The 23,210-nt window shown below is 55.2% G+C and overlaps 9 protein-coding genes across 9 annotated transcripts; 4 read left to right on the top strand and 5 right to left on the bottom strand.

The window, feature by feature from the left end:
- Nucleotides 1-14: 14 nt before the first annotated feature.
- On the bottom strand, nucleotides 15-1,191 carry BO66DRAFT_475924 (cytochrome P450; the record flags this gene model as incomplete). Its single annotated transcript, XM_025653286.1, has 2 exons — nucleotides 15-365; nucleotides 433-1,191. Coding segments are annotated over 2 exons (1,110 nt in total), but the record flags the coding sequence as incomplete, so codon positions are not given.
- A 992-nt stretch (nucleotides 1,192-2,183) lies between these two features.
- BO66DRAFT_244470 (putative GATA transcription factor (AreB)) lies at nucleotides 2,184-3,632 on the bottom strand. Its single transcript, XM_025642894.1, has 2 exons — nucleotides 3,095-3,632; nucleotides 2,184-3,005 (listed from the first exon to the last, which is right to left on the bottom strand). Exons 1-2 carry the CDS (start codon nucleotides 3,323-3,325, stop codon nucleotides 2,286-2,288), a joined length of 951 nt encoding a protein of 316 aa, XP_025498137.1. The 5' UTR covers nucleotides 3,326-3,632; the 3' UTR covers nucleotides 2,184-2,285.
- Nucleotides 3,633-6,008: 2,376 nt separating this feature from the next.
- BO66DRAFT_361330 (uncharacterized protein) lies at nucleotides 6,009-13,729 on the top strand. The gene is made up of 4 exons (XM_025645034.1): nucleotides 6,009-7,731; nucleotides 7,786-8,633; nucleotides 9,742-10,550; nucleotides 10,612-13,729. Exons 1-4 carry the CDS (start codon nucleotides 6,238-6,240, stop codon nucleotides 13,410-13,412), a joined length of 5,952 nt encoding a protein of 1,983 aa, XP_025498136.1. The 5' UTR covers nucleotides 6,009-6,237; the 3' UTR covers nucleotides 13,413-13,729.
- Nucleotides 13,730-13,859: 130 nt separating this feature from the next.
- On the bottom strand, nucleotides 13,860-14,747 carry BO66DRAFT_424284 (med21 domain-containing protein; the record flags this gene model as incomplete). Its single annotated transcript, XM_025650159.1, has 2 exons — nucleotides 14,525-14,747; nucleotides 13,860-14,441 (listed from the first exon to the last, which is right to left on the bottom strand). The coding sequence occupies exons 1-2, from the start codon at nucleotides 14,564-14,566 to the stop codon at nucleotides 13,860-13,862; spliced, it is 624 nt and encodes a 207-aa protein (XP_025498135.1). The 5' UTR covers nucleotides 14,567-14,747.
- Nucleotides 14,748-14,838: 91 nt separating this feature from the next.
- Nucleotides 14,839-16,102, top strand: BO66DRAFT_385808 (uncharacterized protein; the record flags this gene model as incomplete). The annotated part of the gene is made up of 2 exons (XM_025646158.1): nucleotides 14,839-15,610; nucleotides 15,728-16,102. The coding sequence occupies exons 1-2, from the start codon at nucleotides 15,014-15,016 to the stop codon at nucleotides 16,100-16,102; spliced, it is 972 nt and encodes a 323-aa protein (XP_025498134.1). The 5' UTR covers nucleotides 14,839-15,013.
- Nucleotides 16,103-16,121: 19 nt separating this feature from the next.
- On the bottom strand, nucleotides 16,122-17,141 carry BO66DRAFT_396306 (kinetochore Spc24 family protein). The gene is made up of 3 exons (XM_025648438.1): nucleotides 16,981-17,141; nucleotides 16,529-16,926; nucleotides 16,122-16,447 (listed from the first exon to the last, which is right to left on the bottom strand). Exons 1-3 carry the CDS (start codon nucleotides 17,005-17,007, stop codon nucleotides 16,270-16,272), a joined length of 603 nt encoding a protein of 200 aa, XP_025498133.1. The 5' UTR covers nucleotides 17,008-17,141; the 3' UTR covers nucleotides 16,122-16,269.
- Nucleotides 17,142-17,365: 224 nt separating this feature from the next.
- BO66DRAFT_396305 (mitochondrial fission 1 protein) lies at nucleotides 17,366-18,628 on the top strand. The gene is made up of 4 exons (XM_025648437.1): nucleotides 17,366-17,474; nucleotides 17,573-17,591; nucleotides 17,681-17,774; nucleotides 17,918-18,628. The coding sequence occupies exons 1-4, from the start codon at nucleotides 17,456-17,458 to the stop codon at nucleotides 18,245-18,247; spliced, it is 462 nt and encodes a 153-aa protein (XP_025498132.1). The 5' UTR covers nucleotides 17,366-17,455; the 3' UTR covers nucleotides 18,248-18,628.
- Nucleotides 18,629-18,742: 114 nt separating this feature from the next.
- On the bottom strand, nucleotides 18,743-20,420 carry BO66DRAFT_396303 (uncharacterized protein). The gene is made up of 4 exons (XM_025648436.1): nucleotides 20,311-20,420; nucleotides 20,174-20,263; nucleotides 19,786-19,981; nucleotides 18,743-19,584 (listed from the first exon to the last, which is right to left on the bottom strand). The coding sequence occupies exons 2-4, from the start codon at nucleotides 20,251-20,253 to the stop codon at nucleotides 19,054-19,056; spliced, it is 807 nt and encodes a 268-aa protein (XP_025498131.1). The 5' UTR covers nucleotides 20,254-20,263; nucleotides 20,311-20,420; the 3' UTR covers nucleotides 18,743-19,053.
- A 274-nt stretch (nucleotides 20,421-20,694) lies between these two features.
- On the top strand, nucleotides 20,695-22,794 carry BO66DRAFT_385796 (uridine kinase family protein). The gene is made up of 8 exons (XM_025646157.1): nucleotides 20,695-21,062; nucleotides 21,161-21,288; nucleotides 21,368-21,512; nucleotides 21,562-21,604; nucleotides 21,661-21,774; nucleotides 21,827-21,868; nucleotides 21,915-22,146; nucleotides 22,209-22,794. The coding sequence occupies exons 1-8, from the start codon at nucleotides 20,886-20,888 to the stop codon at nucleotides 22,690-22,692; spliced, it is 1,365 nt and encodes a 454-aa protein (XP_025498130.1). The 5' UTR covers nucleotides 20,695-20,885; the 3' UTR covers nucleotides 22,693-22,794.
- The last annotated feature ends 416 nt before the right edge of the window (nucleotides 22,795-23,210 follow it).

The following is a 23,210-nucleotide window of genomic DNA, read 5'->3' as shown; positions in this document are numbered from 1 at the left end:
GGGGGATGGGTTACAAGGAAGGGCATTTGTTCCAGGCTCTCCAACGCAGGGATGCAGCGCACGTCGGGGATGTTGGCGAGTAACTCGGCTTTGAGTCTCTCGTGAACGGATGGGTTGTCGAGGATGTGGAACATGGTGATGGCTAGGGCTTGGGAGGGGGCGTCGGTGCCGGCCATCATGAGGAAGATGGCGTCGTCTTCGAGACGGGGCGAGTCCTTTTCGCTGGCGGGCACGGAGGGGTCGGCGAGGATGCTGGTGTAGATTGGGGGTGTTGGGTCTTTGGGGCTGTCTGTTTTCGAAGGAGAGAGGGTCGAGGTTTGGGTTTGGTGTTGGTGGATTGCGTGGCGTACGAAGCTTCTCACGTCCTGACGTTCGTCAATCTTGTTTGATCACAGGGGCTTGTGCTATACACCCCCACCCCATAAGACTCACCTGCTCCATGCCCATGATATGCGCAAACGGCGGACAGAACCGCTCCGCCATGGCGGGCCACCGCCGCGCCAACACGACCAAGAACGGCAGATGGCGGTTCACGCGACAGAACTCGAACATCCAGTTGATGCGCAGCTTCCACGTGTTGGACAGCTCCGGCTGTTCGAGGTAGTGGAACCCCTGCTGGCGGCCGAAGCAGTACTGCGAGAGCGTGTCCGAGGTGAAGCACTGGAACGCCGTGTGCAGCTCCAGACAGCCCTGCGTGTCGACCAGGGCCGCGAAGTGCTTCTCCAGCAGCGCGATGTTGGCGCGGATCGCCGGCTCGAGCCGCAGGATCGCATTTTTCTTGAAGAACTGGCCCAGCACCCGGCGGCGGTCGCGGTGCAGGGCGTGGTCCTCCGTCGAGAAAATGGACTGCGGGAAGGCGATGAAGCTGAAGCCGGCTTCCTTGTTGCGGTGCGTGCCCGGGCCCGAGTACAGCGTCGCGTAGTAGTCCGGGTCCCGGATGTGCAGCTCGTCCGGCTTGATGCGGATGATCGGGCCGTACTGGTCGTGCAGCCGGTTGATTTGCCAGGTGAAGATGCCGCCCTTGACGAGTTGATAGTACACTTCGTACAGGCCGGTGGCTGCGGCGAGACGCGGGCCGGGGAAGCGTGCTAATGGGCTGAGATACAGGCGGTAGAAGATGAGTGCGGCGGCGTAGACGAGTCCCACGAGGGAGAGGTCGAGCAGGATTGTCCCTATTATGCTGAGTTCCATGTTGTTCAGGCCGTTGTCCTGTATGAAGCTGTTCAGTAGGTAGGAATAAAAGACAAGAGCAAGCAATGGGGGGGGTATAGGGTTAAGGGGACATGACTGGTATATCATAGTCAAGGAAAGACACCATCGGTACATTTCATTGGCACACAGATCCCACGGAAGGCCTGGTTCATGATCCCCGCTTTCATATGATGCTATCCCATTTCGATGAGGATATCGAGGCCAAGACTGCATGATATCAGCGTGTATACCTCTGGACGGTAGAAGGTATGACGAAAACGGGTCTTTACTGATTGGTAGGGATTCGAGCCATATGCCTCTCAGAACGTGTAACAGACGCAGATGATCATGCTCGTACAGTATAAGATGCGAGATCATTGAGGAACCGGAGGTGGGAATGACCGAGGCTGCTGGTGCCCGCTCAGTGAGCAAACAGAAACAAAGTGTACGTCCTGGCTGCAGGGAACTGTCTTGATTACGAGTGTCGAGGAAGGATTGTGTACGCGGGGACACTCCAAATAGATTGTTTCAATCAAGTGATACTCGTCGCGGCGGAAAGAACATAGCAGGACCGGACAGCAAACAGTCGCATGATTAACATGTCATATGGTCGAATGGGAAAAGCACATTGTGATTGCAGGGAATATAAGATAAACATCGAAGTACTGAACATCGAGAAAGATGCCCCGGGTCATTTTACAGGGTCAACCCATTCTCCTTTTTTTGTATCGTGGCAAAACTTTGTCTCGCTTGTCCTGTTTTGTGGTTTGCCTTGCAGATTCCAGACCGCGTGCGATGTGCTGATGATTGCCGACCAACCGATCTTTCCCCGTCCCATATCGGAATTAAGAATAAAGCAGAAAGAGAGAGATTGTGTAGGGGGGTGGTAGAAAGAGAATAAATATAAAAAGATTCGATCCAAGGAGAAGGGTACAATTAGTTCATCCGATATACAACCAGCCAATGACAAGACTCGTAAAGGGTATCAAAAAGACCAAGGAAGATCAGATCAGAGATCTCAGCAACGCGCGAATACACGCTGGGATCAACAACGCGGACGCTTTCGTCCAACATACTGAGCCTTCCTTCCTGGGTTAGACGCTCTTGGGCGATTTGGTCGGAGACTCGGCTGGTTGCTCGACCACGTCTGACAATCGCATTCTCTTGGCTAGAGGTTCACCCGGACTGTCGCTGTTCGTGATGTTGTTGGGAGTACTCTTGTCAGCTAGCTGCCGCTCAAGGTCGGCAACCCGCTGTTTGAGATCGTCCTCGCGTCGCTGGGCCTCTTCCAGAGACCGTCGCAGCCGGACTTCCGAGTCGCGCACAATCATTTCGGACCGGCGAGCCGTCGCATCGCTTCGCTCGAGCTCCGCGACACGACCGCGGAAGAGTTCGTTGATAAACTCCAATTCGCTCACGCGCGTCTTCAGGGATGTATTCGCCGCCAAGAGACCTTCATAAGTCTGAGGAGACTCGGGGTGACGGTCGCCAGCCGCGGACGTCGAGGTCGGGGAAGGCTGGCGCAGCTGCACCGACGGCATTGAATTGGGCGGATTCATGCCATGGTCACCAATGGTCACACTGTCAAACATGTGTTGCGGTGCGATATTGGAGTTGTGCAGCGATTGGGTGTGTTGTTGTTGCACCTGAGGGAGACCAGGCGTTTCCGTGCGCGGCACCGGCGAGTTGGATCGGTCGGAGTGGCCCGGAGACGTCTTTCGCGACGCGCGACGATTGCCATGCGATCCCAGAGGCGGAGTCCCTGCTTCGGATCGGGAGGCAGAGAGGCCATTGGTATCGATGGTACCGCCCGACTGTGGAGGAAGATAGACAAGAAGGGTTAGCAACCGGGTACTGGGAAGAGACGTCACGGATAAGAAAAATTTTCGAGTCGAGGACTCACCTTGCGCTTGGTACCCTGACCGGCGGTCTTGACGCGGTTGCGACTTTTGATCACATCGGTCTTTAGGCTTATCGGACGAGGCCTCCCATGTAGTTTCAAGAATAGACCACAGGCGTTGCAGAGCACGGAGCCGAGTTCGTCACGGCGCCAGAGGGGGGTGGTGGAGGTGCCGCAATTCTGGCACACGGGCTGTAATTGAGGACGTTTTTGATCAGCCAACGTGGTCGCCATGGTCTTTTCAGCAGCAAACGGGGCGGTAGAGGAAGGCAGAGGATGGGGAAGATGAGGAGACGGCGCTGATAGTGGATGGAGTGAGGAAGAGCGCTGGGTTGATAAGATCGGGAGAGATTTGATGGGTGGGAGCGATAAGGCATTGGTGGTGCGGCGCCAAGACCCCAGCGGCTGCTGATAACAGCAAAAGATTGGGTGCGAAAAAGAAACGAGGGGATTCCGGCTCAAAAGGTCAAAAGGGGAAAAAATTCCTCAGCTGCCACTACTAGAGTAGTAGTCCGTAGATAAGGACTTCCCTCCCCCCCCGTTGCGATAAGCCCCAAAAGCTCCATCCATCCAACTTATTACTTACAGGATTATTGCCTTGTCCACCAGTGGTGGCCGCTGGGGATGATGTCGCGTAGGTCATATTGGCCATTCCGTGATTTGCATTGCTACTCGACGCTCTGGACACGTAAGATTCGTCAGTATAGACCGTGCTTACCACGCGATCAAGGCGATGGCCTCCACCCGTAGTTATCAAACAACCGCCACGGACTTGTCCCACAAACCAATATCTTCATAATTTCACCCGGCGAGGAGAGGCTGCAAGAATACGTACCGCAGATTGGAAGTGGGCGCCGATGCGACCGAGGCCAGAGCTGACAACCCAGGCAAAGAGGGACCGAGCGAGCTGGGGAACGCGCTGCCGTTACTGCTGCTACTGCCGGGACTATGGGTGAATTTGTCCAGCGAGCTGAGTTCCGGAATGGCTCCCGAGTACTGCGAGGATGCGGACGAGGCTCCAGTCACAGTATCAGTTGTGGATTGACGCGAATCCAATTGACTCTCCCCGGAGGACGAGCCTGGATTGTAAGCGGGTTCGTGGGACTGGAGATTGGACGGCGATGGGGGTCGGAGGGCTGGGTCGATGGGCGACGCCCGGAATAGGAGTGAAGCCACCGTGGAGGATGTCGTTGAGGATTGACTATAAATCCGGCCTCAATTGACCGAATTGAAGAATCAATATAAGCTGTTTCGCGTCGAGAACTCCGAGGAGGGTTGTATGGAGGAGGGAAGGTTCGCGCTGCTCGGGAAGAGGACCAGCCACGGAAAAAAAGGGAGGATTGATCTGGAATGTCTTCCTGCGATTTCCCACGAGCCAAATGCAAGCGTTCAAGGAACGATGTGAGAATCTATTCTTCCCGCGTGTTCTGGGTTTTTACCGCAACCGAGTTGGACTGGCAAAGGACAAGGCAGATATAACGGATAAGGAGCGAAGGATCTCAGCGAGGCTGTCCGTAAGACAAGACGAAGAGACTCGACCCGACGAACAAGTGAAATGAATGACAGAGCAGAGAACAAGGCGTTGAAGATACCATCAATTGAATTGCCTGAGAGGCCTGCAAAGTGGTCATCCGGGGAAAACGCGAAGAGGAGGAGGAGTGGTGAACCTTGAACCTTGAAGGTGAGATTGGAGGAAGCGTGACGGGGTGGTCGGGGGTGGAACGAGATTGATTGATTAACTTATCGCGCGCGCAGGCTGGGCCGGAGAGACTACAGTTACTATTAGGGAACCTTGAACTTATCGATTGTTCCATGCCCTTTTACGGCGGCTGGGGCTGGACCCGTGAACTCAGTTATTTGGCTACTACGGACCATCAGCGTTTTTCTTTTCTTGTTTTGGCTGGTAGGTGGTGCCGTCATCGAAGTGAAGTTATAACTAACTATATACTTGAGTATACTCCGTACATGCCCGTACTAAATGAGACAAAAGTACACAGTACACTGCAGACAATACTACCCACCGCGAACAATTGATTTGTTCTCTCCGACATGGTTGTTGTCTGCATGTCTCCTCCCTTATCTACGGAGTACAGTAGAAACGATTATCGATTAACCAAGTTACTCGGTACTAGACCCGGAATGAGTCCTGGCAATGTTGTTGCCGTGCCCCTGCATGCCCCTTTGATACTTAGTACTCATTTGGTTCCATCTGGTCCTTCGGTTCTTTAATCGGAAAGGGAAGCTTTTAGGGGTTATGTACCGAGTACCCTAAGATCGATCGCTTCTTCTTGGAATTGGGGCTCGAGTGAAACCGGTTTCCCGCACGGGGTCGAACAACTAATCGGCCACGATGACCAACCGTTTGCTCGCCGAGACAGCCATCGATCAATGGAGCTGTGGCTATTACCGAGTACGTATTTGTATGGAGTATAAGTTAGTCCTAAGGTACTGAGTAAGACTGGGCCTCCGTTCTCTGCTTGACAGTTGTAATTGAGAGTCTCTGCTTCACCACGTGGATTGAACATGTATGGCTCACAGCAATTGTAATGATTGCCCAAGACTTCTAGGCCCTCGTCTCTTCTGCTCATCATGGATCATTCAGGGGTTTTGTCGATGTTCATCAAGCTTGGGTGGAGCCCGCGCTTTCGGAGGAGCTGCCGTGGCGGTGTCGTATCGTATCGTCAGACATGTGGCGGCACAGGACCCTGACCGGTTCATGGTCTAATTAAAACACAGCGCTGAGGCACCGGAGATGGTATCAATACAGTTCTGCCAGATCAAACAGACAAGGCAAGCCACAGCCGTATCGGAACAGCAGAAGATGACAGCGTGAACGTCCACCACTGCAAGTCCCTCGCCCGCTCCGTCTCCTCCACCTAGTCCAGTCCTACTTACTTTACTCAACTAACTTAACCTCCACCCTCCACCCTCCACCCGCCGAGTTTCATTTGCGTTTCTGTTGCTGTCGGTCGTCAGTGATGCCTTGAGTCTCTTTCTGGCTAAACCCATCGTATCAATTGTTCCCTTTCTCTTTCATTCATTTTATGCCCCATTCCTTAATTCCTTCCCTTCGTGCTCCCTCTCATATGAACTGAATGTTGGTTGCCTCCCGGCCCTTGCAGTCCTAGACCAGTCGCCCTGCCACCATGCCCAAGAATCGACCCGCAACTTCGGGGTATGCCCGCTTGGCGCAGGAAGAAGAAGACCGAGCCCACGATCCATATGAATACTCAGACGATGACGACCTCCAACACGACTCCCACACCATCTCCCAATCCGCACCACGATATGCACCGATCTCCGCACGAACCGGCCTGGCCTCGCCCCCCGAACCGCGACGGAGGCTGAGTGGGCAGTATCACCGACGGGGACGGAGGAACTCGGGGGTTGACATTAAAGCCATCAATGCGCGCCTCGAGCGGTGGGCCGAAGAATTCGCTTCCAAGTTCAAGATCAATCGAGTCAAGGGAAAGACACTCGAGGAGGAGAAGCTAGAGATCTACCACTCAGTCTTCCAGGCGCCCGATGGGGTTCGGCCTGTCACTGCGGAGGTTCTCGAGTCAGACGAGGTCGAAGGTGCTGCGCGGAGAGCTCGAGAGGAGTTCGAAGAGGTGGTGGAGAGTGTCCGGATCGCCATTGAGATGGGGGTCCATCCCCGAATGATCTCCCAGGGCAGTTCGGGTAGTTATTTCGCGCGGAACAGCGAGGGTAAGGTGGTGGGAGTCTTCAAGCCCAAGGATGAAGAACCCTATGCATCTCGCAACCCGAAATGGACCAAATGGATCCACCGCAACCTGTTCCCATGCTTCTTCGGTCGAGCTTGTCTCATTCCCAACCTATCCTATGTCTCCGAAGCGGCAGCATATGTTCTCGACTCTCGACTGCAAACCAATCTCGTTCCTTATACCGATATTGTCTGGCTGTCCTCGAAGTCCTTCTTCTACGACTTTTGGGACCGCAGAAAAGCTTGGATGGGCAAGAAGTCCCTCCCGCCCAAGGCGGGTAGCTTCCAGGTCTTCCTCAAAGGCTACAAGGATGCAAACCTCTTCCTACGCGACCATCCTTGGCCCGATCAAACCAATACCGGATTCAGAGCAGAAGATGCTCCCAAGCGAAAGAAGCGTCCGTGGAATGAAGCATGTCGCCCTTCTGGAATACACTCGGACGATGAAGACGAAGAAGCGTACCACGACGGTCAGACGCAAACTCCGTCACCGCGTGAGGAAAGCAGAGAGCGGCGGTTCTACTGGACGGAAAGCCTGAAGCAGTCGTTCAGGGAAGAGCTGGAGAAGCTCGTGATCCTGGACTACATCATGCGCAACACGGACCGAGGTCTCGACAATTGGATGATTAAGATCGATTGGAAAACCGAGGAAGTCTCCATTGTCGCTGATCCGCCGAAACCCAATGGCGCGCAGCAGCAGCGGCAAGAAAATGATGACGATGACTTGCCCCCTGCGCGCCCGGTAGCAGTCAATTCCGACGGAGCGACAACTGCGCCTCATCCCTACCGGAGGCATGAGTCCATGCTTGCCGTGAGTCGCACAGGGACTCCCTTGAACGCAACCGAACCTTATGCAACCATCCAAATTGGTGCCATCGATAACAGTCTCTCGTGGCCATGGAAACATCCCGATGCGGTAAGTTGAATGACGAAGATTACAATCTGCATGGCTCGTGCTAATATCTCTCAGTGGCGGAGTTTCCCATTCGGCTGGTTGTTTCTGCCCGTATCTTTGATCGGCCAACCGTTTTCGCAGAAGACCCGTGACCATTTCCTACCGCTTCTAACCTCTACTGCCTGGTGGAGCGGCACACAGATGGCTTTGCGCCGTGTGTTCTCACAAGACGATGATTTCAAGGAGAGCATGTTTGCGAGACAGATTGCAGTCATGAAAGGCCAGGCATGGAATGTGGTGGAGACTCTGAAGCATCCCGACCATGGCCCACTTGAATTGACGAGAAGAACGCGCGTCTGTGTCTGGGATGATCTTGTGGATGTGCCGGTTGCTATCCCCCTCCGCGGCCCCTCCACGGAGGCTCAGAGACGCAAAGTGAAGAGCTACGAAAATTACGACAAACATAGCACGTATGATCTCGACAACGAGGAAATGGATATTGGTGCCTCGATGTCCTTGGGTACAGGTCCCGAGGTCGATCTGCTTGGACTCAGTTCCCCTCCGAATGAACTGCCAAACCCCAACCGGTTTGAACTGTCCAGAGGCCGCGGTTCCGCGTCCGGCCATGGCAGGGCACTCTCGGGTAGCCCAGTCACCATGGACGACCGGTATGGCCGCGACAGTATTGACGAGCTGAGTCATGGTAGAGACTTGGAACGCAGCTGGGCCACGCTCCCACCTCGGCCAGGTCACCGACACCAGAAACACAGCTCCATCTCCAGTAATCGCGGCCAAGCGCACCTGCTCTGGAGCAGCGACGATCTCGAAGGAGATCTCGGATATGCAGCCGCAGAGGGCATGGAAGGCAACCAACGTAAAGTGATTGTCGAGCGGCTGGAGGCCGTCAAAAGTAAGAATCCCGTGTTTACCTGGTGCTAAACACGGATTCTCACACGTCCCCCTCTCAACGCTTTTTCCTTTCCCCATTTCTTCGCTTTTCTCTTCTTCGTCTCCCCATTTAGCGTGTATCATGATAATCTGGCATGAGGAGTTCCTTTTCGATTTGCAAGGTATGGCTTTTGTTGGAAAACTTCATCTGATGGGTTAGTGTCATAGACAATGGAAGTTGATCTTCACGTGGGATATTGTGGGAGACCTAATCTTTATTCAGACTTACACCCGGTGTATAATCTCTGCTTTGAGTACATATAGCTATAAATAGTTGCGAGACAAAAGGAATCAAGAATAGAATTAATGCTTTTTTTTTTTCGCCTTGCTTTCGAGATCGAGGAGTGGGCTTAATAGCAATGAAAGAAAGACTTGAGGATTTAGAGTCGGAGAATGGCAAACGGAGGATGGAGGGCTGAGAGACCAAGGCGGAGAGGAGATATTTTGGGTTGGAGAAGCAAGACAAACAGCAGATCGAAGGCTGAGCGTGTGAAGGGACCTTTCTTTTTATATCATGTCTTTGTGAACCCGTAGCCATATACAGTACGCACTGTACAGTACATGACTCGTGACTCGCCCGCAATCTTATCTATTGCTAACTTCTTGGCATCGTCTGCCCCGTCGTCACCATCGAGCGTTCAACCCTCCCAATCTCCACCTCTCACATCTCTACCACGCTTGTCTTACTCCTCTCTTCTCCTACTTGTGGGCCTCGGGTCTTAGCAGCTTAATGCGATAGTAGTATCCTGACGCTGTGACCTTCCCTCACTTGTCCCTCGTTTCGCCGCCACCGGACTCCCACCCTCCGGAGTGTATGCTCAGCCGTCAGTGACCACTAGCGACAGACCATCCTTACTCGAGAACTGCTTCCTATCGCCATCGCTTGTCTATTCTGGACGATTTATGCCTTCACTACTTCCTCTCCGCCAGTTTCCCTGTTTGCGATCTTGAATCCGTCTCTCCAGGATCTCCCGCCCGCCCGCGCGCGTGTTTCGCTCTCGCCGCCTGCAGCTGAAGGAGACTCCATCTGACAACCATGGCTTCCTCCGACGCCGCCATGTTGTTGAACCCACGGGCGCACAGAAAACAACTACAGAACAAGAATGGTAAAGCCTCCCCGGAGCCCGAGCTCGAGCCCGCATCATCATCCTCTCACCAGGACCCCACCTCCTCCTCCCCCGACGTCGCTGATTCCCCGCACGACGAAGAAGGACCTCTGTCTTCGCTCCTCTTTTCGACGTTGCATTGCCCCTCATCCCCTTCCATTAACAGCAACACCCTTGGACCAGACACGGAAGACTCATCGTTCCCAGGATCCTCGACGAACCCACCCGACTCTTCCTCCACACCCGCCTCGCAGCGCAGTCCTGCCTCGTCCGTGGCGCCGCCGGGTACCGCCTCAGCCGCACATCTGCTCCTCAACAGCTCGCGCCGGCGCCAGCAGAGAGGGGGCGCCTCGAGAACAAACTCCCTCGCAAACTCGAACATGACATCACGGTCTGGGACGCGAACCCCTTCGCTGGCGGGGGATGCGGTGGGCGCTTCGGCGCAGGTACATCAGGCTGCGTCTACGATCGATGTTGAGTTTGCGAGCGCGAGCTCGGACTTTGAAAGCGACGATCGCACGAGCATCAAGCGCAGCTCCGAGCACCTCGACGATGACGGCCCCGATGCGCGTCATGGGAGCCTCATAGAGAACATGTACGGGGTGGAGAGACGTGCGAGTCAGCCAATCAAGAGGGTGAAGGTAGAGAAGGATCAAGAAATGAAGGCAGGGCAAACTACAAACTTCTCCGGGACTGGAAACTCGGAACTCGGCGGATGGATGAAGGAAGGGCGAGATCAGGCGGATTCGTCTTCGTCCACTGCGAATGTCGTGGACTTGACTACAGGTATGGGACGTCTCAAACTCAGTTGGGAGCCCTGTGTTGACCGGCTAACTCCTTGCGGTAGATGTATCAGCTGCAGCCACCGACGACGACGAGATACAGGTCACTGGGTCTAATGATCTCAGTCTACAGAGGGTATGTTATGGGAAGATTGAGGGGGCGACGGTGCAAGCGCAGTTGGTCCCGAAGCCTTCGACCCATTCTCTTTTCGCAGACTCAACGCACGACTGGCCGTCAATGAAACTCGGGGTGCATCGGCAAACGCGCGGGAACAACCGCATTGAAGTTTCTGACCCAAATGGGAAGATCTTTGGTGTGATTGATGCCAGAACAGCAGCCGTCATTGTACCGTTACTGGATTCGCCTGCCGTGAAGGTGGACCTGACTGCGCGGCTGGATTTTCGACGGAGGAAGGAGGGCGAATGGCCATGGGTACCCTGTTCCGAGACCTACCGGGCGTCTATCAATCTATACGGCCTCAGGAAAGATGCTACGCTGGTCGGCAAGCACCTCGGTCAGCATAATTTATGGCTTACGTCTCCAGTTGCGGTGGAACAAGGTGTGCCAACACTTAATCCACACGCTGAGATGCGGAGGGCCCAGGCTGCGTTCTTGCCGTCCGTGGCCGCCAGGGGTCGTGTAGGGGTCAGCTATGAGGTGCGAACCGCCGAGGAAGTCAACGACGCAGTGATGAAAATGTTCGACCAGCTCCAGAGCAACGATAATCTGCCTGAAATGGAGCCCCCTTCTGGGCTGCGCACACCTTTGCTTCGTCACCAGAAGCAGGCACTCTGGTTCATGACGGAAAAGGAAAAGCCGCGCAGATTCGGTCCCAACGAAGCAGACAACAATTCGCTATGGCGAAGGGATTATCGGTCCGGCGGCAGGAGGAAATACCGCGAAATCATCAGTGGCACGGTGCTCGACGAGGAGCCCCCGCAAAGCCTGGGTGGACTGTTGGCAGATATGATGGGTCTCGGCAAGACGTTGAGTATTCTCTCGCTGGTTCTGACTTCGTTGGGAGAGTCTATCAAATGGGTGAAGCAAGTTCCAGATCCCGCGCTGGTCAAGAGCCTCCCTGGCATCCGCAATACTAAGACTACGCTGCTGGTGGCGCCTCTCAGCGCGGTCAACAACTGGGTGGCGCAGATCAAGGAGCATCTCGAAGAGGACGCAATCTCATACTACGTCTTCCATGGCTCGTCTCGGACCAACGATGTGGAAGAGTTGTCCAAGTACGATCTAGTCATCACGACGTACAGCATTGTCCTCAGCGAACTGTCGGGGAGGGGAGCGAAACGGGGGGTGAGTCCGTTGACCAAGATGAACATGTTCCGGATCGTTCTGGACGAAGCCCATACCATCCGCGAACAGAGCGCAGCCCAGACTCAGGCCATCCTCAGGCTGAACTCGCAGCGTCGCTGGTCCGTGACCGGCACACCCATTCAAAATCGACTGGAGGATCTGCTCTCCGTGACGAAATTCCTCGGTCTTTACCCTTACGACGACCGGGGTCGCTTTAATATGTACATCCTGAGTCGCTTCAAGACAGGCGATGCTACCGTGCTAGCCAGTTTGCGCGTGCTTGTGGATTCGTTCACGCTGCGTCGAGTCAAGGACAAGATCGATCTGCCCCCGCGACAGGACATGATCGTCATGCTGAACTTCACCGAAAAGGAACGCCAGCTCCACGAGTTCTTCCGCAGGGAGTCGAATGTGATGATGCGGGTGATTGCCGGCGAAGAGAAATCGAAGATGAAAGGGCGAATGTACCACCACATTCTGAAAGCCATGATGATCCTGCGCCAAGTCAGCGCCCACGGCAAGGAGCTTCTAGACCCGGACGACCGCAAGCGGATCAAGGGGCTGAGCGTGCAGGATGCGATTGACCTGGAAGAGGGAGCGGGCGGCGATAGCAGCGGCGCAACCGACAAGAAGTCCTACGAGATGTTCACGCTGATGCAGGAGTCGTCGGCCGACACTTGTGCCACGTGCGGCAAGCGGCTCGAGGAGCCCAGCGCTGACAACGGGGTCGTCGACCGCCAAGCGGCCGTGGCCATTGTACTTCCCTGCTTCGACGTTCTCTGCCCGGACTGCTTCTCCGGATGGACCCAGGCGTTCGAGCAAGCGCAGATGAGCCACTCCCCGAACCTCCGGTGCCAGGTCTGCGACGGCTGGATCCCAGCCTCGTACTCCATCATCACCGTGGGCGGGCTCCAAGACTACCTGGTGGACCAGGCACGGGCGAAACAGAGCCGCAAGCACGTGAAGCAGCTGGGCGAGTACGAAGGCCCGCACACCAAGACCAACGCGCTGGTGGCGCAGCTGCTCGCCACGGCGGAGGAGAGCGAGAGCCAGAACCAGAACCAGAGCCAGGGCGAGTCGCAGCGGCCGTACAAGAGCGTGGTGTTCTCGGCGTGGACGTCGCACCTGGACCTGATCGAGATCGCGCTGCGCGACAACGGGCTGACGGGGTTCACGCGGCTGGACGGGACGATGACGCTGGCGGCGCGCAACAAGGCGCTCGAGGAGTTCCAGCACAACGACGCGATCACGGTGCTGCTGGCGACGATCGGGGCGGGCGGCGTGGGGCTGAATTTGACCTCGGCGTCCAAGGTGTACATCATGGAGCCGCAGTACAACCCGGCGGCGGTGGCGCAGGCAGTCGACCGCGTGCACCGCATCGGCCAGACGCGGCCGGTGACGACGGTGCAGTTCATCATGGCGGACAGCATCGAGGAGAAGATCTTTGAGCTGGCCAAGAAGAAGCAGCAGCTGGCGGATCTGAGCATGAACCGGGGGAAGTTGGATAAGCGGGAGGTGCAGGAGCAGCGGATGCGCGAATACCGGAGTTTATTCAAGTGATTTTTTTGTTGTTTTTTCGTTCTATACCCGGTAGGTTGGATGGTTCAAGGAAGGGAAGGGTCTCATTTACTGGCGTTTTTTTTAATGGGTTATTCATTTTGGCGTGCGCGTCAACGAGGACGGACAGATTTACAGCACGATATACACTGACACAAGAAGAGAGAGAGACAACAAGGCTACACAGCACCGACGAACATCGACGAACATCGACGAAGACAGACATATAGAAGGCATGGTCAACGTCTTTGTTTTTGCTTTCGCTTTTGCTTGGACGAGAGACAAAGCACCTAGATCTGCAATCCAGTACCTAATAACTTCCATAATCAGTTGAATTCATCATTAATCCATGACCCGACGCATGCACCCGCTGATCAACCAGTGCTTCCTCCCTCTGAACAACCACCTCCCCCCATAAACCCTCTATCCATCTTACTCCGTAAGAGAAACCTAGAAGTCCCGCTCCCCATAAACCCCCACCTCCATCGCCCCCAACACCCCCTCCAACCGCCCCCTCAACGCCTTAAGCTGCAGCATCCTCTCCCCCCGCGCCCCCTCCCACCGCCTCAACTCCCCCTCCAACTCCCTGATGCGGCGCTCCTGCTCCGCCTCACTCGACCCGATCCCGGGCAGCACACTAATCAAATACTCGATCTGCTGCTCCTTGAGCACCAGATCCCGGGCCAGCTCGCGCTGCCGCGCCGCAAACGTGCGGGGCGAGTCCGGCGCCGGCGGGAGGGCGGGGTCCTGGGGTGCGCCGGTTGTTGTTGTGTCTTCCGGTGCTGCGCCGGGTTGCGCGGCTTGCGGGATCTCGGCGGGCGTCTGCTGTTGCGTCTGGTTGGATTGCTGTTGGGCGGCGAGCGGCGCGCTGGCGGGCACCGGCGGCGCGGACGAGTTCTTGGGGATTTTGGCGAGCGCGGGCGCCGCGGGCGCTGTTTGGGTTGCGGTTGCGGTGGGTGGGGGCACGGTCGCGGGGCTGTTGTCGTGGTAGGTTGTTAGGTAGCCTAGTGTTGCGTAGAATTGGGTGGCTAGCTTTTTTTGGGAGGGGGGTGTTAGTTGGGTTGGGTTGCTGGGGGGGTAGGATGGGATGGGATGGGATGGGGACGACGACGCACTTGGTCGAGGCAGGTTTGGAGTTGGGTGAGGATGTCGGCCATTTTGATTTTGGTTTGTTTGTTTCTTTTCGTGATATTGTATGGTGGTGGGGTGGTGAGGGGGAGGGGATTAATTCAAGTAGGTAAGAGGGAGAGGTGGAGTAAGAGATGGTGGTGGTAGAGAGGTGTAACTAATGGGAAGTGTAAGTTAGAGGAAGCAGCTCCAGGCGGAGTAGAGGATCAGATGCAAATCGCGATAAGATTAGAGAGGATTGATTGTCTGTCGGCCTTTTTCCTCCGCTCCGCTCTTTCTTCCTCCCTCCCTCCCTCCCTCCCTCACACACCACTTTTTCCCCCGACAATCGCCACGCAACCCAACCTCCCCCCTTAACCACCGCGTTACCACGTTACTACTACCGATCACAACTTAAATCCGCTCACCCGCATTCTGTTACCCCATACCGACGCACACGAACCAGCTATGCACCCGCCCCCGGCACCACCCGCAAAATGACCTCCTCGCTCTCCTTCTTCACGCGGCGGGTGTACCAGCTGCCCGTGCCCCCGATCTCGAAACACAAGCACTACAACCGCGCGAGCTTCCTCGACTTCGCGCGGCGGCACGAGCTCTCGCGGACGTCGACGCTCTTCATCGGCAACCTGTACGAGTACACGGTGCAAACGGAGCTGCGGCACGCGGCGGCGCTGCTGCTGCACCGCACCGGCGGGCGCAGCGACAACGGCATCGACCACCTGGGCACGTGGCACCTGCCGGGCCACGAGCGGCCGATACACGTCGCCGTGCAGTGCAAGGCGCACCGGCGGCGCGTGGGGCCGCAGTGCATCCGCGAGCTGGAGGGGGTGGTCGCGCGGCGGGTGCCGCACACCTGGCGGCTGCAGCAGCAGCAGCCGGGAACGGGGCAGGCGGGCCCGCGCGTCGGGATGCTGGTCAACCGGCGCGAGGCGTCGGCCGGGGTGCGCGCGGCGCTGCAGCGGAGCGCGCTGCCGCTCGTGTATCTGATGGTGGATCTGCGGGGGGTGCTGCGGCAGGCGCTGTGGAATGAGGCGGTCGAGGCGCTGGGCGTCGCGCCGCTGGGCGTCGAGGTCGTGCACGGGCCGGAGCGCCAGCTCGCCTCGGAGCTGGCCGAGCTGGACGCCGAGGGCGGCCTGGCGCTGTGGGAGGAGGAGCTCCGCGACAAGCTGCCCGCCGAGCTGCGCGCGAAGCCCTACCCGCCGCCCATCCGGTTGACCTGGGACCAGGCCCAGGCCCAGGCCCAGGCCCACGGCGGGGCGCTGCCGCTGCCGGGCATGGATCAGATCGAGGCGCGCATGCTGCAGCAGGAGGAGAAGTGGTGGGCGCTCTGGAACCTGGCGCCCGATGATCAGGAGACCCGCTACGAGGCGCTGTCGGTCATCCAGAGCCGGTTCCCCGAGGAGAAACCGCTGCTCTGGGCGACGGGCGGCGTGCCGAGTCTGCTGTCGGAGCGGGATCGCCAGGGTTTGCTGCGCGAGTTGAAGATGATGGGGCTGAGTGAGGGGGTCGTGGTGGAGGGGAAGTCGGAGGCAGAAGAGTCACAATCGACGCTTAGTCCTACGTGAATAGGAGGATATACACCAGAAAGAAAGGTAGATTTAATTCAGCAGAGGCGGAGGGGGTATAATCAAGCATGTAAGATACAGTAAGAGACGCCGAGGAACCCAGCCCAACACCAACACCAACACCATATAAACCAACGAGAAACGCCATCCCGAAGAAGTAACACTCTCTACCCCTGCATCGTCGACCAGAAGTAATTCGAGTAGAAGAACCGCGAGAACTTCGGATCAATGTTGACGACATGGACGTCGCCCTTGCGACTATTCCGGATCACGGCTTTATTGAAGTTGCCCGTCTCGTCCGCCTCGATATCGACACCCAGGGATCGGTAGATTTTTAGTCGAAGACTGTCATTATCCCTGCAATCAGCAAAACCACTCACACCCCCTTATTTTGCCCCAAGCCATGAAGTTTTCGGAAAGACTTACAGCGTCGCATCATCCATCTCCCGCTCGCGACGCGTGGGCTCATCCCCTTCGACGCCCTGCGCCTCTAGATCCGCCAGCCGCTCGCGGAGCATCTCCAGCTCGCCCTCGAGCCGCTCGCTCTCGATCTCCAGCTCGGTGGCGCTCTTGGCGATGCGGAACTTCTTGGTGTCGAGCTCGACCATCTCGGCGGCGTGCTGGCCGGCGTCGTGCGCGGCCACGGCCTCTTCCTGTTGGTTGTTCAAGGCGGAGAGGTGGCGCGAGAGCTTGCGGAGGGCGGACTCGGCCTCGCGCATGCGCAGCTCGCGCGACTGCTGCAGCGTGGCCAGCGAGTCATTGATGCGCGTGACGGCTTGTTTGTCGGGCTGGATGTTGAAGTTGCCGATTGTGTGGTGGATGAGCTGGTGGGGGGGGTTAGTTGGGAGGTTTCTTTTTGGTGGAAGGGGTTGACGTACCGTGGCGGGGTTTTCGTCGAGTAACATTTTCGGTGTGGTATTGCGTGGTGATTCTTTGGTTTGGTGGTGGTGGTGGTGGTGGTGGTGGTGTCGTTGATAGTGATTAGGTTGTTGGTGTTGAGGGGTGTAAGTTGATAAGCTGTGAAGCTGAGCTGTGTAAGTTAATGTTTGTTGTTGGAGCAACGGCGCCACAATCGTCCCACCCACAATTTCTGGAAGGACCCCCGCCAAGCCACTTGTTAGGCGGCACCGCCACAAAACCTGACGACACTGGCTGGCGTCACGGGATGCCACCACCAACTGGAGATGGAGAGAGACCGAGCGCAAGTCAAGTCGAGTTGAAACTGAGTTGCCTCCGCCAAAGATCACATCACATCACATCCTCCTTCACCATCCACCGGATCTTGTGTTCTGCTTCTTACGCTTGGTGTTTCCCAAGAGCAGTACACGAAAGACAACCACTAAATCAGAAACCATGGGCTCCAACCTACCATGTAAGCTTTCCCATCGTCATCAAAACAAAACAAATAAAAAGAAGAGCCATCTTCCCCGCAGACATGACCTTATCTAACACCCAGCGTTTATGATACAGATGCCGCGGACGCAGAGAGGTACTATCCTATCCTCAACCTCCAACCAAAACACTCCCTCCCCCGCATCCCGAAACCCCAGCTAAACACCTCTCGATGACAATGTATAGCCCGCTCAAACCGGCCGAACTCCAAGTCCTGCGCGCCCAGTACGAGAAAGAAGGCGACTACGTCGGCATTCAGACCAAGTTCAACTTCGCCTGGGTATGTGCCCCCTTGCCCCTCCTATTCTTGTCCTGTCTTGTCGTTGACCGAAGCCACCCCAACCCAACCAACCCACCGCATGCCTATCTTTCCCACATCTCCTCTTCCCCTCCAGCATAGCTAACCGAAGGAACCCGAGATAGGGCCTCATCAAATCCCCCTCCCGCACCGACCAACAAGAAGGCGTGCGCCTCCTCTCCGAGATCTTCCGGGCCGCGCCCGAGCGCCGCCGCGAATGCCTCTACTACCTGGCGCTGGGCAACTACAAGCTGGGCAACTACGGCGAGGCGCGGCGCTACAACGACCTCCTCCTGGAGAAGGAGCCCGCCAACCTGCAGGCGGCCAGCCTGGGGTCCCTGATCGAGGAGAAGGTCTCCAAGGAGGGCCTCTTGGGCATTGCGATTGTGGGCGGGTTGGCGTTGGCGGCTGGCGTGGTGGGGGGCATTGTGTTGCGGGGCACGAAGAGGCGGTAATTTTTTTTCTCTCTCTCTTTCCGTTGTTGCTGATTGACACTTGAGTGAGAGGAATTCGGGCTGATTTTTTTGTTTGATGGGTGGGTGGTGAAGGTGGGGGAGTGAGAGTTGGTTTTGAGTCTGGATTTGGATTTTGTTGGTGGGATTCGATGGATTGGGAGGGCCGGGTGGTGGTGGTGGTGGTGGTGGTGGTGATGTGTATATATGGTTGTTTGCTGAGAGAGGGGACGGGTTATACGCCATTGAGTGCCGTGATGAGGTTGTGGGTTTGAGTCCTTCCTGCGGGATGGGATTGATTTGTTACTAGCTGAATGTTTAGCATGATGGGCGTTGGGTACTGATTTTGATGGTTGTTGATATTGCTATCGCTTCTTGTTCGAGGTTGAATATTACATGGGTCGTAGTCCTTTATCTTGTGGTATGGTAAAGGCTTGCTTATAGCTACGGAGCTGTGGTGTTGATCCTTGGCTATTGCTTGTGTACAATTGTGTTCCATCAATTCAAGGGTTGTTCTGGCGCTGTGGTGTATATAACAAGCTATAGGCAGGCGGATGTGGGATATGCTTAAACTGACAGATGCACCATGACGAAATAGCCATGACAATGGTCAAGCAACCAGACCGTCAATGCAGTGGAACCGCAAGCCAGTCTGTCAGCCACGACAGCTACAACTCAGGACCAAACCAGGAATGATGAACCACTGAATTTAACCTCAAGTTAACGACCCAGACCGAAATCAAACATCGCTCCAAACTCCATGCTGGCAACCAACAGTATAACGTGCAAAGACATCACCACCAGGGCGATCACATAATTATTGGGTCAACATCCCCACTATTGGTCATTACAGTGTCGTTCGACGAGCCATTCTGGCTCGTGCCGGCATTACTGTTGTCGTGGGTACTGGACGAGCTGGAGTTACTGTCCCCTAACCCCAAACTCAGCTTGTCGGGGATGTCCTTCTTAGCCTCGCGGGCCTTGTTTTCCGCCCACGCACGGAGCTTAACCAGGTTGCGCAGGCGCGCTTCTTTACAGTCACCCTGGGTTTGCAGGATAACTTCGTTCACACGGTTGGCAATATCTTTACGGAGCTCGGGTTGTAGCAGAGGGGCAAGGGATGGAGAGAGATTATCCGACGGGAAGATCAGGAGCGCGAGGGTCCGTTCGAGATCTTCCAGGAATTGGGGGTTGGTGGGCGCCCGGGGAGCGAGCTGCGAGGTCGCAAACTCTAGGGCTGGACTGATGTCTCCATCAGGAGTGGAAGTGCACGAGCGGATAAGCTCGACCAGCTGCAGACGCAACAGGGCAAAGTGCAGGGGAGGATTTTCATCCAAGATCTATTTCAGTGCGAGTTAGCGAGGATGTTCCCACAATCGAGATGTAGTACACATAATAGATGTGACTTCGAATCATACAAAGTTCTTGATGATGATGAGTGTTTATCGACCAAATCCCGAAGGATTGTTCCGAGTGGTGCATGAAACTGATCTAATCATACGAAGGAAGGTGGGGTTGTGCAAAGAGAGGATGTTTCTTACCTGAGGGTTGAGCTCATTGATCTTCTCAATGGCAGTTTGGATATTCCCAGAATGAATCGCAGTACGGATTTGGACTCTTTCTTGAATCGCCTCGATATCTGCTCTGGGTTGGATATTGGCCTCGAGCGCGAATTTCTTCGCCGCAGCCGGGTAGCCATTGGTGATGAGGTAGTCCATAACCAGATAATTGATATCACTTTCAACACAAGCATGTTAGCAAACGATCATAACCGAAAGATCACGAACAACAATGCGCGTTGACGAAGGTTCAGTAACACAAGTTAAATATTTTCTCCTCACATTGATTCAGAGAGATTCCCAACTTGATTTTCAAGATCATCATAAAAAAAACAAAAAGGACCAAATGGAGTCGGCAAGGTAAACTCACGTTTTGGACGGCTTCACCTCATCAACCTTCCGCTCAAACTGATGCCATGTCGGCGTTGCTGTTGGGGAAGAGGGAGACATCTGTTTCCCGTTAAAACCAAGCAACGACGCATGCACGACACATCAGGGCGCATACGTAGTTTGCTGAAGACATGATTGCAATTGGAGGAAGATCAACTTCCTTGGTACTGAGTCACCGGCGGTCTGTGAAGATGGAAAGCTTCGCAGGCGCGAGCCATGAGGTGACCTCTGAAGGGGAGTGTGTGTAAGAAGAAGAGAAGAGTAAGAGAAGCGGAGGAAGAAATCAGGCGGACAGAAAATAAGGAAATGCGGCGGGAGCTGTTAGGTCAGTCACGTGCAGCTGGCTAAGCCTAAAACCGCAAGCGAAGGTCACGGACCGAGGCTAACCTTAAAGAAGTCAAGCGGCGATCACTGGATGCTTTTGGTGCTTTTGGCAGTCGAAGTATCGTGCAGGTGTGTATCGCCTGCCAGGTGCCCTGCCAATTCCCCTCTCCGTCTTATCGGGTCCCTCCCCCCCCCAAAGCCTTATCCTGAGACAATCAATCGGGGACTCTTATTTTTTCTTCTTCCCTCCCCTCACTGTCCTCCCTCAACCCCCCTGCAGCTGCAGTGTTATGAGTACCAGTGCCTCCTCTGGACTCATCTGATTCGTATCTCGGCCCGTCAATTCCTTGGGGAGGAATATCTAAATCATGCAGTCCATCTCACCGGTGTTTTCGTCCGCCACGGACAAGGACAAGAAGTACTCGCCACCATGGGCTGATTTGAGCATTATTGGTATTGCGGGCAGCTCAGGGTCTGGCAAGACTTCCGTGGCAATGGAGATTGTCAAGTCACTGAATCTGCCATGGGTGGTGATTCTCGTAATGGTACATCTCATCTATCAGTACCCGAATAGCTCGCCTATCGGTCTATCGGGGTTTTCATGTGTGCAATATGATTGGGTTCTGACGGTGCTGTGGTACAGGACTCCTTCTATAAAAGCTTAACTCCAGAGGAGCATGCCAGAGCCCATGCCAATGACTATGACTTTGACTGTCCCGAGTCGTTAGATTTCGATGTCTTGGTGCAGACCCTGCGGGACTTGAAACAAGGGTACAGTGACCATCCTTGGTGTTATCATCAACATACCACACTCCCCATGAAGCTGACCCGTCTGGTTCAAATCATCCAGAAAGAAGGCAGACATTCCTGTATATTCGTTTGCCAAACACCAACGTGAGCCGCAGACAACGACACTTTATTCCCCGCACGTGATCATCCTGGAGGGTATCTTGGCTCTGCATGACCCACGCATCATGGAACTGTTGGATGTCAAGGTGCGCCGTCTTCGCTCTTCAGGTCGCATACACGCTTACCATTGTACAGATCTTCGTAGAGGCCGATATGGACATTTGTCTGGGACGCAGAAGTAAGTCCCTGCATCATCTACGTTCTTGGGCTGTGCAATGACTAAACCACCGCTAGTCATGCGTGATGTCCGTGAGCGCGGAAGAGACATTGAGGGAATCATCAAGCAGTGGTTCACCTATGTCAAACCCTCCTACAAGAAATATGTCGAACCTCAACGAGCAGTATCAGGTGAGCTCAGAGATCCGCTAGTTGCTCTTGTCTTAAACTGACCAGTTTTTAGATCTCATCATCCCTCGTGGAATCGAGAACAGAACTGCTATCGGTAAGCCTAAGCCATGCCGTGCGCCGTCTCCAAACTAATTGCGCAGACATGGTCGTGAAACACATTCAAGGCAATCTGGACGAGAAGTCCGAGAAGCACAGTGCAGAACTCACTCGTCTCGGTCTCCTTGCCTCGGAGGAGAAACTGTCTCCCAATGTTGTCGTCATGCATGAAACACCACAATTCATCGGCATGAACACGATCCTGCAAGATCCTGCAACAGAGCAGGTCGACTTTGTGTTCTATTTCGACCGCCTGGCTGCCCTACTGATCGAGAAGTAAGTGGGCATTCCCATCAATGCATAGAGGCAATCGACTAATGATCGAACTACTGTGACAGAGCCTTGGATGTGACCAACTATATCCCCAAGGAAGTACATACACCCCACGACAATTCCTACCACGGCTTAAATCAAGCCGGCACGGTCTCCGCCGTCGCCATCTTGCGGGGCGGATCCTGCCTCGAGACCGCCCTCAAGCGCACCATCCCCGACTGCATCACCGGTCGCGTTCTTATCCAGACAAATGAAAAGAACGAAGAGCCAGAGCTCCACTACCTCAAGCTGCCTCCCGGGATTGAGGAGCATGAGAATGTCATGCTCCTGGACCCGCAAATGTCGAGTGGAGGTGCTGCCCTGATGGCCGTCCGCGTGCTGATCGACCACGGCGTGCGCGAAGAGCGGATTGTGTTTGTCACCTGTGCGGCCGGCAAGATTGGTCTCAAGCGACTCAGCGCCGTCTACCCCAATGTTCGGGTGGTTGTTGGACGCATTGAAGAAGAACGCGAGCCGCGCTGGATCGAGAAGAGGTACTTCGGCTGTTAAAAAGAACGGAAGAGTATATATCACCACTGAGAGGATCACTTTTTTCGGCTTACCACCCATACATAATGTTCTATATATGTGCATAGTAGTACCAATAATGACGAGATACATGATCATTGAGAGGAACACGGAACGAATTCTGAAGTTGGACTGACCTGGCCATCTCACACGGAACAGCATACTTACCAATTTACTGCCCGCTACTGGCCCTAAACCCATACTCTCCCTGAAGTGTATTACGCAGACGCTCGTCCTCGCCAGAGATAAGAACAACCACAACTTTCATTCTACAAACCTACAACACCAGACTAGAAAACCTCGAAGCCCTAAACCTACTGTCCGATCGATCTATGCAGTGCTATTCCACACTTCATCAAGGTGGGGTCGTCGGCGAAATTGGGAACCCGCGTGACTACCTTGACTGGGTGGGCAGAGGAGACAGAGACAGTACAAGTCGCAGACCACACTATGACAATTCGTGGCTTTCAGACAAACACCTGGATCGAGATTCGACGATG

The sequence above is a fragment of the Aspergillus aculeatinus genome (assembly GCF_003184765.1).
Source record: "Aspergillus aculeatinus CBS 121060 unplaced genomic scaffold BO66scaffold_84, whole genome shotgun sequence".
NCBI classification, from domain to species: domain Eukaryota; kingdom Fungi; phylum Ascomycota; class Eurotiomycetes; order Eurotiales; family Aspergillaceae; genus Aspergillus; species Aspergillus aculeatinus.
The sequence above is the reverse complement of the archived record's forward strand: the minus strand, read 5'-3'. Positions and strand labels throughout refer to the sequence as shown.

Bases quoted from the DNA above. Each gene is read 5' to 3' on its own strand.
- BO66DRAFT_244470 (XM_025642894.1), bottom strand. From the start codon at position 3,325: ATGGCGACCACGTTGGCTGATCAAAAACGTCCTCAATTACAGCCCGTG. The intron at 3,006-3,094 runs GTGAGTCCTCGA...CTTCCTCCACAG, and splicing joins GTCAGGGTACCAAGCGCAAG to TCGGGCGGTACCATCGATAC.
- BO66DRAFT_361330 (XM_025645034.1), top strand. From the start codon at position 6,238: ATGCCCAAGAATCGACCCGCAACTTCGGGGTATGCCCGCTTGGCGCAG. The intron at 8,634-9,741 runs GTTTACCTGGTG...ACGGGCGCACAG, and splicing joins GTCAAAAGTAAGAATCCCGT to AAAACAACTACAGAACAAGA. The intron at 10,551-10,611 runs GTATGGGACGTC...TCCTTGCGGTAG, and splicing joins TGTCGTGGACTTGACTACAG to ATGTATCAGCTGCAGCCACC.
- BO66DRAFT_396306 (XM_025648438.1), bottom strand. From the start codon at position 17,007: ATGTTACTCGACGAAAACCCCGCCACG. The intron at 16,927-16,980 runs GTACGTCAACCC...CCCCCCCACCAG, and splicing joins TCGACGAAAACCCCGCCACG to CTCATCCACCACACAATCGG. The intron at 16,448-16,528 runs GTAAGTCTTTCC...GGATAATGACAG, and splicing joins GAGATGGATGATGCGACGCT to TCTTCGACTAAAAATCTACC.
- BO66DRAFT_396305 (XM_025648437.1), top strand. The intron at 17,775-17,917 runs GTATGTGCCCCC...AACCCGAGATAG, and splicing joins CCAAGTTCAACTTCGCCTGG to GGCCTCATCAAATCCCCCTC.
- BO66DRAFT_396303 (XM_025648436.1), bottom strand. From the start codon at position 20,253: ATGTCTCCCTCTTCCCCAACAGCAACGCCGACATGGCATCAGTTTGAG. The intron at 19,982-20,173 runs GTGAGTTTACCT...TTGTGTTGAAAG, and splicing joins GAGGTGAAGCCGTCCAAAAC to TGATATCAATTATCTGGTTA. The intron at 19,585-19,785 runs GTAAGAAACATC...GCACTGAAATAG, and splicing joins TCAATGAGCTCAACCCTCAG to ATCTTGGATGAAAATCCTCC.
- BO66DRAFT_385796 (XM_025646157.1), top strand. From the start codon at position 20,886: ATGCAGTCCATCTCACCGGTGTTTTCGTCCGCCACGGACAAGGACAAG. The intron at 21,605-21,660 runs GTAAGTCCCTGC...AACCACCGCTAG, and splicing joins CATTTGTCTGGGACGCAGAA to TCATGCGTGATGTCCGTGAG. The intron at 21,775-21,826 runs GTGAGCTCAGAG...ACCAGTTTTTAG, and splicing joins ACCTCAACGAGCAGTATCAG to ATCTCATCATCCCTCGTGGA.